Source organism: Phacochoerus africanus, chromosome 3 (genome assembly GCF_016906955.1).
Source record: "Phacochoerus africanus isolate WHEZ1 chromosome 3, ROS_Pafr_v1, whole genome shotgun sequence".
NCBI lineage: Eukaryota > Metazoa > Chordata > Mammalia > Artiodactyla > Suidae > Phacochoerus > Phacochoerus africanus.
In genome coordinates, this window is record NC_062546.1 from 97351346 (window position 1) to 97364172 (window position 12827).

The 12827-nt window shown below is 47.2% G+C and overlaps 1 protein-coding gene across 1 annotated transcript in view; it reads left to right on the plus strand.

The window, feature by feature from the left end:
- The window catches only part of CYFIP1 (cytoplasmic FMR1 interacting protein 1), a 110547-nt gene that overhangs the window by 58357 nt on the left and 39363 nt on the right, over positions 1-12827 (plus strand). Inside the window, exons 11-14 of the mRNA XM_047772202.1 lie at positions 3074-3191; positions 7453-7575; positions 9146-9271; positions 11326-11492. Of these exons, the coding sequence (XP_047628158.1) occupies positions 3074-3191; positions 7453-7575; positions 9146-9271; positions 11326-11492 (534 nt within the window). The remainder of the gene's footprint in view (positions 1-3073; positions 3192-7452; positions 7576-9145; positions 9272-11325; positions 11493-12827) is intronic.

Genomic DNA, 12827 nt, shown 5'->3' on the forward strand with positions numbered 1-12827 from the left:
TCTCAATCTCTTTACTCAAAAGTTAGCAGTCTTTTACTGTGAAGGCCAAATTGTAAACATGTTGGGCCTTTCTGGTCACATAGTCTCTTTTGTTATTATTTGTAAATTGCTTTTTTTTTTTTTTTTTTTTTAAGGGCCACACCTGTGGCATGTGGAGGTTCCCAGGCTAGGGATTGAATCAGAGCTGTACCATTGGCCTACACCACAGTCATAGCAAAACCAGATCCAAGCTGTGTCTGCAACCTACACCAGAGCTCATGGCAAGGCTGGATCCTTAACCTGCTGAGCAAGGCCAGGGATTGAACCTGTGTCCTCATGGATGCTAGTCAGATTTGTTTCCACTGAGCCAGGAAGAGAACTCTGGTAAATGACTTTCTAAAACTGTAAAAACCATTTTGTATGGCTCTAGGGCCGTACAAAAACTGATCACTTCAGGTCTGAGCTGTAATGTAGTTTGCTGACCTCTGTGCCAGCTTTCTGACACATCTGCCATTAAATCTGATATGTGACTGCCTTCCTCTGAATTATATTCACTAAATTACATTCTCTGGATTACATCCTCTGAATTACACTCACTCAGTCTGCTTAAGCATCAGCTTGAGCTCTGATTGGGAGTGTGTGCTGATTTTCATGGTGTAAATGGTCTTGCCATGTCTCCGTTCAAGTTAACAACATGCAATTCCTAATTCCTACCCTCACAAACCCTGATCTAGTGGTGGTAAAATCAGCAGGAGAATTAAGAAACAAGGAGATTTGCATGCTTGCTTTGTTTTTCATATGATCTATTGCAAGTTGATGGTCATTATTACCAGTCACATGCTGTGTTTCCCAGCCACTGAGGGAGGTGGCTGAGCGTGCAGCAGTCAGCTCTGAGAGCCCAGTGCCTGGGCCTGGCCCAGAGGGGGAAGGCACAGAGTGAGCAGGGGTTGGCATTGGACTCTGGGCCCTGTGCCCCACCTGAGGTAGATATGATGTCTGTGGTCTGCAGGGGAGGTGGGTGTGCTGAGGGTGGACCCTGTTGAAGGGCCTGGGACGTGTGTGCTTACGGCAGACTCGGGGAGCTGCCTTGGCTAAGGCCTCATCAACATCATCCTGTAGTGGATTCAGAAAGTTAAAAAGTGAGGCTGCTTGGAGTTCCTGCTGTGGTGCAGTGGGTTAAGAATCCAACTGCTGAAGTTCCTGATGTGGCTCAGTGGGTTTCGAACCTGACTAGTATCCATGAGGATGCAGGTTCAATCCTTGGCCTTACTCACTGGGTTAAGGATCTGGCATTGCCGTGAGCTGTGGTGTAGGTTGCAGACCTGGCTTGGATCTGTGTTGCCGTGGCTGTGGTGTAGGCCAGCAGCTGTAGCTCCAATTCAACCCCTAGCCTAGGAACTTCCATATGCCACGGTGTGGCTGTAAAAAGAAAAAATAAATAATCCAACTGTAGCAGCTTGGGTCACTATGGAGGGGCGAGTTTGATCCTAGGGTTGAAGGATTTGGAATTGGTCACAGCTGTGGCTTGGATTCAGTCCCTGGCCCAGGAACTTCTATATGTCATGGTTGTGGCCATAAAAAAAAGTGATGCTGCTTGAGGCAGTGTACTGATCATTTTGAAAATGGGTTACATGCACCCTTTTCTTCAAGCCAAGGGGACCAACTTATTAAAAACATGGTGTGAGATAGTGCTGAGTGCAAGGGAGCTGCTTTCTGTCCAGGATCTCCAGCAAATTTAATTCTTATTTTCTTTCCTTTTGGGGCCACACCCGTGGCATGTGGAAGTTCCCAGGCTAGGGGTTGAATTGGAGCTACAGCTGTCAGCCTACACCACAGCCACAGTAACGTGGGCTCTAAGCTGCATCTGTAACCTACACTGCATTGCACAGCAATGCCAGATCCTTTAACCCACTGGGCAAAGCCAGGGATTGAACCTGCACCTTCATGGATACTAGTCAGGTTCTTAACCAGCCGAGCCACAATGGGGACTCCCTATATTTCTTTCTTTTTCTTTTTTTCTTTTTAGGGCCGCACCTGCGGCATATGGAGGTTCCCAGGCCAGGGGTCTAATCTGAGCTATAGCCGCTGGCCTATGCCACAGTCACAGCAACTCGGGATCCAAGCCGAGTGTGCGACCTACACCACATCTCACGGCAATGCTGGATCCTTAACCCACTGAGCGAGGCTAGGGATCAAACCCGCATCCTCATTGATACTAGTCAGATTTGTTTCTGCTGCAGCATGATGGGAACTCCCCCTAGATTTAATTCTTTTTTTTTTTTGTCTTTTTGTTGTTGTTGTTGTTGTTGCTATTTCTTGGGCCACTCCCGCGGCATATGGAGGTTCCCAGGCTAGGGGTTGAATCGGAGCTGTAGCCACCGGCCTACGCCAGAGCCACAGCAATGCGGGATCCGAGCCGTGTCTGCAACCTACACCACAGCTCACGGCAACACTGGATCGTTAACCCACTGAGCAAGGGCAGGGACCGAACCCGCAACCTCATGGTTCCTAGTGAGATTCATTAACCACTCCGCACGACGGGAACTCCCGAGATTTAATTCTTGATGCACTTTTCCCAGTAAGTTGACTACCTGCTGCTGAAATTGGGTGGGTTGCACATAGGTAGTTACAGCAACACTAATTTCCAAGTGATGTCATTTTCAACTCTCTCATTAAGGATAACATTTGTCCCCGAGTTTTTGGCTGACTTGTTTTGGACTATGGCTTATGTTTTCACACGTGAGTATAAAATAAATATTAGTTCCTGCCAGCTCTGCAGTATTGTGTCAAGCGTAGCGCAGTGTCCTGACTTTAGCAGCTCCTGTCGGCTTTGTGGAAAGTGGTTTGCTGCTTAAGGAGACATTCCAGTTGCTTTTCCAGAATGCAGACACGAGAAGATAGAGCACACAGCCCTGATCCGGGGAGATGAGGCCAGATCCCTCTCCCATCCCTTGCAGAGAATTCTGTGTTCTGTTGATGTTGCCCCCACCTCCTTGCTACATGCAGGTTCCCCTGGGCAGCAGGTGGGCCTGCTGTGCAGTGTGTCCTCAGCCAGGCACCCCTCAGGTAATGCATGTTTCCCCTTCACCCCCAGGTGGACGTGCACATCCTCTAGCAGCAGCCCACAGTACAACATCTGCGAGCAGATGGTCCAGATCCGAGAGGACCACATGCGCTTCATCTCGGAGCTGGCACGATATAGCAACAGCGAGGTGAGTGGCCCCTGCCTGCGGTGCTCACCCAGGACATGGGGCCTGGGGCGCTCTTGTACTCTCTGCACCCAAGTCCCGTCTCTAATGGCTTTGAGAAACATGATTTAGCATCAAATACTGAAAAAGCGCTCATTCTAATGGATGAGGCAGATATAATGGAGTTTGTTCAGCTGTACAAAAAGTATCTTCTTTTTTAACAGGGATTTCAAAAGAAAGGACTGAGGTGAGACCAAGAACTAAGTGCATTTCCTAGTCCAGTTCCATGGTTCCAACCTGCTAGGAGAGGGGTGAGGAGAGTGTCGGGGACAGAAGTGGGGTTCTGACCTGTTCCCCTTTCACATCTAGTGGGGGGAAGAGCAGGAGCCCTGGGTCGGGAGAAGACGTGTTGGGGGCCCAGAGGAGGCCTGCAGTTGGGTATAGGAGGAAGTGCTGCCTCTCTGGCTTTGGGCCTTGTTAATCCCCTCCAGCTCTGCAGCTGGTTTTTTTTCTTTTTAGGGCTGCATGTGTGGTATATGGAGGTTCCCAGGCTAGGGGTCGAATCAGAGCTATGGCCGCTAGCCCTATGCCGCAGCCACAGCCACGCAGGATCTGAGCCGCGTCTGCTATCTACAGCACAGCTCAGGGCAATGCTGAATCCTTAACCCACTGAACAGGGCCAAGGATCGAACCTGCCTCCTCATGGATGTTAGTCAGTTTCATTTCCACTGAGCCACGACGGGAACTCCCCGGTGGGTGTTCCTTGTTTGGACTGGTCACATTCCCTGTACCTGCTCCCAGCCAGCACTGCTCAGGTGGGGGGGTGGGTAGGTCAGAAGTCGGAGTGAGGGGGAGCAGCAGAGGCGCATCATCCTCTTGTCTTAGTGGACAAGGCACCAAGGTCAGGGTCAGAGCAGTGGTCAGTGGCGTAGGTGCTGTGAGTGGTCTAGAGGGACTCAGGGCCACTTAGAGAGGTCTGGTTTTTGAGACTGAGGCACCTCCAGGTTGTCCAGAGGACCTTTACATTTGGGGGAACAACTCAATCTGCTGGCCCTGCCCTTTGCAGGACAACAAGCACCCTGTCCCTCACCCCCAAGCACTAGTCATCATGTAACCAAAATGACTGAAAGACAGCCCAGATGCTCAGCCGTGCTGCCTCCTCGTGGATCCCAGGTGGGCTGCCCTCCTCCTCCCCAGTGAGGAAGTATGACCTCACCCCTCTCCAGAGGCCAGTGTGGCCCACAGAGGAGGGGTGGCTTATGAAATTTGTAATATTTATAATTTTATGGCTGAATAATACACCACTGCTTGGACATACTACATTTTTTTGATTGATTCATCTGTTGTCGATTGATGGACAGTTGGGTTATGAATAATGCTGGTCTAACATCTATGCACAAGTGTTTGGACATAAGTTTTCATTTCTCTGGGGTAGATATCTAGGAATAGAACTGCTGAGTCATGTGGCAACTCTGTGATGAACATTTTGAGGAACTGCCAGGCTGTTTTCAGAGTGCTTGCTCCATTTCACATTCCCCCCGGCAGTCTCTGAGGCTCTGACTTCCCCACATCCTTGCTAACACTTGCTGCAGTCTGTTTTTTTGGATTCTAGGCATCCTAGTGAATGTGAGGTGGTATCTGGTTGTGGTTTGAATTTATATTTCTTTAATGAAAGTGAGTATCTTCATGTGCTCATTGGCCAACTGTATATTGTCTTTAAGAAATGTCTCTGAAGTCATTTGCTCATTTTAAAATTGGGTTTTTTTTTGGTTTGGTTTTTTTTTTTTAATTGTTGAGTTGTATGATTTTGTTTCTTTTCTTTTTTTGGCTGCACCTGTGGCATGTGGAAGTTCCCAGACCAGGGATTGAACTTGAGCCACTGCAGTGACAATGCTGGATCCTTAACCTGCTCTGCTCCAGTACTGTATTACTTTAGATCTAGCTACTGTAAATCGAGTTATTTTATTAATTTTATTTTCAAGTTGTTTGCTTAGCAGTTTCTCTCACTAGTGGGTAAGGATTTGTTCTGTGCAGGGATAGCAGCTGGGTGTGAGTAGTTCACGGGAATGTCAGTGCAGGTGTGCACACTCCCTGAGGCCCCAGATCTGGTCACTTTCTTTTTCTTTTTTTTTTTTGTCTTTTTAGGGGCCGCACCACGGCATATGGAGGTTCCCAGGCTAGGAGGCTAAGGGTCAAATCGGAACTATAGCTGCTGGCCTACACCACAGCCACAGCAACACAGGATCCGAGCCATGTGTGTGACCTACATCACAGCTCACGGCAACTCCAGATCCCTAACCTGCTGAGCAAGGCCAGGGATTAAACCTGTGTCCTCATGGACGCTAGTCAGATTCATTTCCACTGAGCCAGAGGGGAACTCCCGGTCACTTTCTGACAGTGACCAGAGCCAGGTTCTGGGCAAAGGTGTTTCTGTTTTCGTCTGACTTCTCCATTATGTAAATTTTCAGGGCCACAGAGGGAGAGAGACCAGTCATGGCCCTTGGGTGCCACATTTAGCTTCATCACCTACCCCTTTTCAAATCAAATATTCCTTCAGCCCTGTGCCTCTGTCTGGATTAGCTTGAAGCAAAGCCAAAATAACATATTTTCTACATGTCTCTATAAGATAAGGGCCCTTTTAAAACATAACCATTATATCATCCCACCCTAAAAACCAGCAAGTATGTATTCCTTCATATTGAATAGCTGGTCATTGTTCAGATTTCTCCGATTTGTTCATTATCATTTGTGGTTTATTTTTCCAGGTTTTTTTTGCCTCAAGGTCCAGATAAGTTCCGTATATTGCATTCGTTGACATGCCTTTCCCACCATCTTCCTTGTTCCATGCAGTGTCATTTGCCATGACCCCTGTCCCCTGTGTGTCCTATACACCGCCAGTGACGCCTGGAACTGTACTGCTCCTGGCAGCCCCCCACCCGTGCCAGAGCTAGTGTTGTGGCTGGGCCAGCCCCTGTGGACCTTATTATGACTGCAAGATGCCCTCAGCGATGACCATCGGGGAACTTTGAAAAAACAAGGTTGATCATGCACAGGTCCAAGAGGGTACCATAGGACACTCAGAGCCACACAATGAGGTCACAGGTAGAGAGGAGTGGAGGTGCACGAACCTGGGGCTCTGCCTTTGTTGGTATCCAGGGTTGGATGCTTATATTTCATGGATTCATTCCTGGTGAATTTAAAATGTAAGAGTGGGAATTAGGGTGCAGGAGGGGAGAAGCAGGTCTGGCAGTTATTTTGGCCACCATGGGCTTGCTTTTTTTTTTTTTTTTTTTGCTTTTTAGGGCTGCATGTGCAGCATATGGAGATTCCCAGGCTAGATTCCCAGGTCAAATCCGGCTTACGCCACAGCCACAGCAACGCAGGATCTGAGCCGAGTTTGCAACCTACACCACAGCTCACCGCAATGTCAGATCCTTAATCCACTGAGCGAGGCCAGGGATCGAACCTGCAATCTCATGGGTCCTAGTCAGATTCATTTCCGCTGCACCACAATGGGAACTCCACCATGAGCTTTCTACAGGGGGAACTTCATGGGTAGGCTGGCTCTTTATCTACTTGGATTGCTGGCAATATATTTCTTCAGAATGGATGTCTCTGAAATGGATGCTTTGGTGACTAAAATCTTAATGTCAGGCACTTCCACTGCATGGTTCCTCTCTGTGCTCATGTGCCAGTTCAGCCCTGCACTTGATTGTTGCATTTTGCTTTTGAGTTTTAGGGATCGATTTTTCCTAATTTAATTTTGTCACAAGATAATTTTATGTTTTTGTGGCTCTAAGGCCAGACGTATCAGAGGAAGTATATGCAAAGAAATCTGCCTTCCCCTCCACCCTAACCCTTCCTGGCCTGTAGATAAACATTCTTAAATCGAAGGTTTTATTTTCTTTTTTTGGGGGGAGGCCTTGCCCGAGGCATGCAAAAGTTCCTGGGCCAGGGATTGAACCTGAGTCACAGCAGTGACATTGTATACATGTGCACATTTTCCTTTAGTAGCTAAGTGGAAACAGCTAGGCAAGTGTTTCTCTCAGGAAGGACCATGTCTGGAGACCCTCCAGCACCGTCTGCAGCAGCCTTTCTCTGGGCTTTGAGCTGTGGTGCCCATGGTGAGGGCTCTGCAGGTGCCTTATCTTTTGATGCAGTTGGCAGTCTTGTGTTCACATCATTTCCTACTTTGGGGAGTGTTCATTCGGGTTTGGCTCTTTGAGTGGGTTTGATGGGTGGTTTCCTGGACATCGGTGACTTCTCAATGCTCTGTCATCTCTAGGTGGTCACAGGCTCGGGCCGCCAGGAGGCTCAGAAGACAGACGCTGAGTACCGGAAGCTCTTCGACCTGGCATTGCAGGGCCTGCAGCTGCTGTCGCAGTGGAGCGCTCACGTGATGGAAGTGGTGGGCACTCCCACTTTTATTTGGAAACGTATCCCCAGTTGGTTAGAAGTGCTTTTCTTCCCAAACTTGGCAAGAAATTGACTAAATTATATATTTTTCTGCATTAATCTTGCTCTTCGGATTAAGAACAAGTTGGTCTTTTTATCTTTGACACTAGAAATAAGAATATATGTTAGTTTAAATGTTTGTAAGATAGCTCAATGTATATTTCACTTACATATATTACAAATAAAGGGCCTTATCTTTATTTTATTTAAAAAATTTTTTATTACAGTTGATTTACAATGTTGTGCCAATTTCTGCTATATAGCAAAGTGACCCAGTCATATATATATATGACTGGCCCAAGAGACTGGATATAGTTCCCTTGTTATACAGCAAAAGGGCCTTATTTTAAACATACTGATATAATTGAATTTGTACTGTTACTTTTTTTTTTTTTAAGGGCTGCACCTGTAGCATAGGGAGGTTCCCAGGCTAGGGGTCAAATTGGAGCTGCAGCTGCTGGCCTATAACATAGCCACAGCAACGCAGGATCCGAGCCATGTCTGAGACCTACACCATAGCTCACAGGAACACCAGATCCTTAACCAGCTGAGCAAGGCCAGGGATCAGATCCGCGTCCTCATGGATGCTAGTCAGATTCGTTAACTGCTGAGCCAAAGATGGGAACTCCTGTTAACAATGATTTTTAATTGTCATTTTTTTTTGTCTTTTTTTTGGCCATTTCTTGGGCTGCTCCCGCGGCATATGGAGGTTCCTAGGCTAGGGGTCCAATCGGAGCTGTAGCCGCCAGCCTACGCCAGAGCCACAGCAATGCGGGATCCGAGCCGCGTCTGCAACCTACACCACAGCTCACAGCAACGCCGGATCGTCAACCCACTGAGCAAGGGCAGGGATCGAACCCGCAACCTCATGGTTCCTAGTCGGATTCATTAACCACTGCGCCACGATGGGAACTCCTAATTGTCATTTTTTAAACAACATGGTCTCTGTGTAGTTCTAGCCATCAATTTCTTTTGTTTGGGATTAGTAGTTTCTGATGCTAGAAGGATTTGGATACCTGTAAGTCATAGAAGAGTTTCCCTCCTTTTGTTTATTTTGTGCAGACAAGGATTATTATTTCTGGATGGATTCCTGATCATATGAAAGGCTAATTCTTTTTAAAATGGTGGTGATGAAATGCTTATAGTCTTAGATAATCCACACAAACTATCCAGGCTGTTTTACCTGAGGTATTCCCTAAATTTCTGATACATTATTTAAACCTGAAGTCTTGTGGCCAGAATGTTTTGCAGTTTTATGGAAAGAGATTGTGTGTGCATGCGTTTGTTTAAGTGTGTGTATGCATATGGTGTGTGTGTGTGCATGTGTAGTGTGTGTCTGTATGCATACATAGGGTGTATGTGTATGTGTGTGTGCTCCAGCACACGTGACTGTGTGTGACTCTCAGACTCAATGAGCAGTAGGAGGCGGACCTTTGGTGGCTCTGGCAATGGCCCTGTGAGGTGTACTAGCAGTTAAGCATTTTGTATTCAGTGTGACCGTCTCTCCTTTTTGACCACACCAGTACTCATGGAAACTTGTGCACCCAACGGACAAGTACTCCAACAAGGACTGCCCCGACAATGCTGAGGAGTATGAGCGGGCCACCCGCTACAACTACACTAGTGAGGAGAAGTTTGCCCTGGTGGAGGTGCGGTTTGTATGCTTTCTCTTCCTCCTTGGACTCTGGCCTCAAACTGTCTCCCCTTTGCAAAGCAAAAACAAAAACATGAATGAACTGCTTATTTTCTGTGATTGCGTTGGTGGAGGGCAGCCCTTGGCACCTGTTGCAGCTGTCAAAATAGAGAGTGAAATAGGTTGTGGGTTCCTGGTCTGCAGGGACACTCCCCTGCACAGATCAGGGTTCCTTCTAAGCGAGAGCCTGGGAGCCGCAGTAGCTTCTTGCTGGCACACGCAAGAGGAGCAAGCCAGGACCTGGGGTCTGAGGCAGGGGAGCCCCTCTGGCAGCTCTTCACTCTCACATGTTAACTGTGGTTCCCCCAGCTCTGCCCTTCAGGACCCCTTCTGAGGAACAGTTCTTTATTTCTATGCCATACAATTTTTTTGTTTGTATTTTTCTTTTCTTTTTCTTTTTTTGCTTTTTAGGGCTGCACTTGTGGCATATGGAACTTCCCAGGCTAAGGGTCCAACTGGAGCTGTAGCTGCCGGCCTACATCACAGCCATAGCAACGCCCGATCTGAGCCGAATCTGCGACCTACACCATAGCTTACTGGAACACTGGATCCTTCTACCCACTGATCGAGGCCAGGGGCCAAACTTGCACCGCATCCTTGTGGCTACCGGTTGGATTTGTTTCTGCTTGTGCCACTATGCGAACTCCTTTTTTTTTCTTTTATGTAAGTTCCCAGGCTAGAGGTTGAAATGGAGGTGCAGCTGCCATCCTGCACTGCAGCTTGCAGCAACACTGGATCCTTAACCCTCTGAGTGAGGTCAGGGATTGAACCTGCAGGCTCATGGATGCTAGTTGGGTTCTTAACCCACTGAGCCACAGTAAGAGCTCTTTTTTTTTTGTAGTTCTAAGTTTTCTGCCTTCAGAAGTTTTTGCATGTCCCAAGGTCATGAAGTTAGTCTCCTACATTGCTTTCTGGATATTTTTTTATTCTGCCTTTCACATTTATATGCCCCCACCAATCCTCCCACCTATTCTACCTGCCACCTCTGTTGTGAGTCAGGTGATCAAACCTGGGCGGGAGTGTTTGTGCTCATGTTCTAATCCATATGTCAGTCTTTCCTTTCCTAACACCCCTCTTAGTTACAACAGTTAATTGTGTGTCTGGTAAAGCAAGTCCTTCTATCCTCAAGTCCTCAGCTATTGTCCTTTGTATTATTATTATTATTTGTCTTTTTAGGGCCACACCTGCAGCATATGGAAGTTCCCAGGCTAGGGGTCGAATCAGAGCTGAAGCCACCAGCCTACACCATAGCCACAGCAACACCAGATCTGAGCCAAATCTATACCACAGCTCATGGCAACACCAGATCCTTAATGTACTGAGCGAGGCCAAAAATCAAACCCACATCCTCATGGGGACTACCCTCTGAGTCACAATGGGAACTCCAGAATTTTTGCTTTTTTAAATAGAAGTTTCTCTCTCTTTTTTTTTCTCATTAGAAAAGCAACCCAGATTCATCATATATATATCCCCCAAACAAGCAGAGAAAACACGCATGTGAAATGAGGACAGTATCTTGTCTCTGATGCCATCACAGAAAAGAACTTTAAGCAGTTCGATGCATTTTTCTTCTGGCCTTTTTATGCATACTAGTTCACTGTGCCATTATTGTTTAACAGATGGGATTTGGGCTACAAACTTGTAACTTTTTTCTTTTCCAGATAATAACAAATTTGCTTTTCCTGCATCTTTTTCTTTCTTTCTTTCTTTTTTTCGTTGTTGGAAGTCTTCTGTGTCGTGTACCCTAATGGATTCAGAAGTATTTTGAGTCCATTACCAAATGCCTCTGTTGGCTTCAGGCCAAGGATATCATCCTTGCCCTCAAAGCGCTTGTGGTCTGATGGGGTCAGACCAAGAACAGGGACAGCTGCAGGTGTAGGTACAGAGCAGTGAGACCGGAGGCCAGAGAGAGGCCCCATGCTCAGGGGAGGCAACCTCCTGGTGTGTGTCAGGCCCGTGGAACTCATATGTCACCCTCCAGCACACTGAAGGTCATGTGTCCCCCTTCAGGTGATTGCCATGATCAAAGGCTTGCAGGTCCTGATGGGCAGGATGGAGAGCGTGTTCAACCATGCCATCCGCCACACCGTCTACGCTGCACTGCAGGACTTCTCCCAGGTCACCCTCAGGGAGCCGCTCAGGCAAGCCATCAAGAAGAAGAAGAATGTTATCCAGAGGTCAGTCCTGTTGCACACACCTCTCCACACAGACTTGTCTAGAACTGAAAGACCAGCTTAGATTTGAACAGCTGTAGGGTTAAATTTTCATTAACATGCTCAGTGCATTTATATTCAACCTCTAGGCACTCCTTTGGTGAATTTCCTCAGTGGGTCCAATTATTCTCCTGAACAACCCACGATAAGTCAACTATAGAGAATCTAAGCAATCAAGAGACCCATGGACAGGGTGCGTTTATCCAGGGCCTGGGAGAATCTCAGAATCCATCTGACAGTTCTGCTCACCAGGCCTGTAGGGACAGACGGCCCAGCATTTCATCTGCCAGCTCAGTGTGTTTTCTTTAGTAATTTTGTTTCTGTTCTTTTTGGCTTATACTACAAATTGGTTGAAAACTACATACATGTTGCTGAGCTCTTACAGCAATCTTGAGCTAATTTTTTTTCTTTTTTTCTTTTTAGTCTTTTTCTTTTAGGGCTGCACCTGCGGCCAATGGCGGGTCCCAGGCTAGGGGTCCAATCAGAGCTGTAGCCGCAAGCCTACACCACAGCCACAGCAACTTGGGGTCCAAGCCAAGTCTTTCACCCACTGAAAGGCAATGCCAGATCCTTAACCCACTGAGCAAGTCCAGGGATTGAACCTGACTCCTCATGGATGCCAGTCGGGTTCGAGAACTGCTGAGCCACAAAGGGAGCTCCTAATTTTCTATTATAATGTTTAGCCTTTTAGATAAAGTTGTCTTTTGGAGACATTTATGTAAAATGAAACTCCCAGGGGCTCACATGTGTATTGATTTCATTTTGTCCCTATATGGTTGACATAAGTGTCATCTGGAATGATACAGCTTTAGCATTAATAAGTCCTATACTGTGAAGCATTCCAGTTTTGGTCCTCTCACCTGGAGAGCTGGGTGGAGGCATTTGTGTTTTCAGTAGTGCCTCAGTTCTGCTCATGCTTGTTGTGGTGGAGCCTCACTACGTAGGAAATACACAGTGTAGTCTAAGAGTAACTCTGGGTTTAGCTAGAACGTTTCCTGAGAGGTGATCAGGATGGGTGTGTTGGTGCGTCTGCTCTGATGGTGGCCCCTTGGGGAACTTTGCACAGAGGAGCGTTAGTGGGAATGAGGGCATGTTCCAAATGAGTTCAGGACACAGACTTAGTCCCCAAGGTTGCGTTGGTGAGTTCATGTTCAAGTTAGAAAATGAGATCAGTCACAGGGAGGTTGATCTTCAGCTCTGGGTGGATGTTTGAGGTCTGTCCTCTTGCTGCGCTTAGCATGACTCAATGTTTAGGAAATAAAACATCACTTCTGGGCTTACTGAAGCAAACTCAACTAT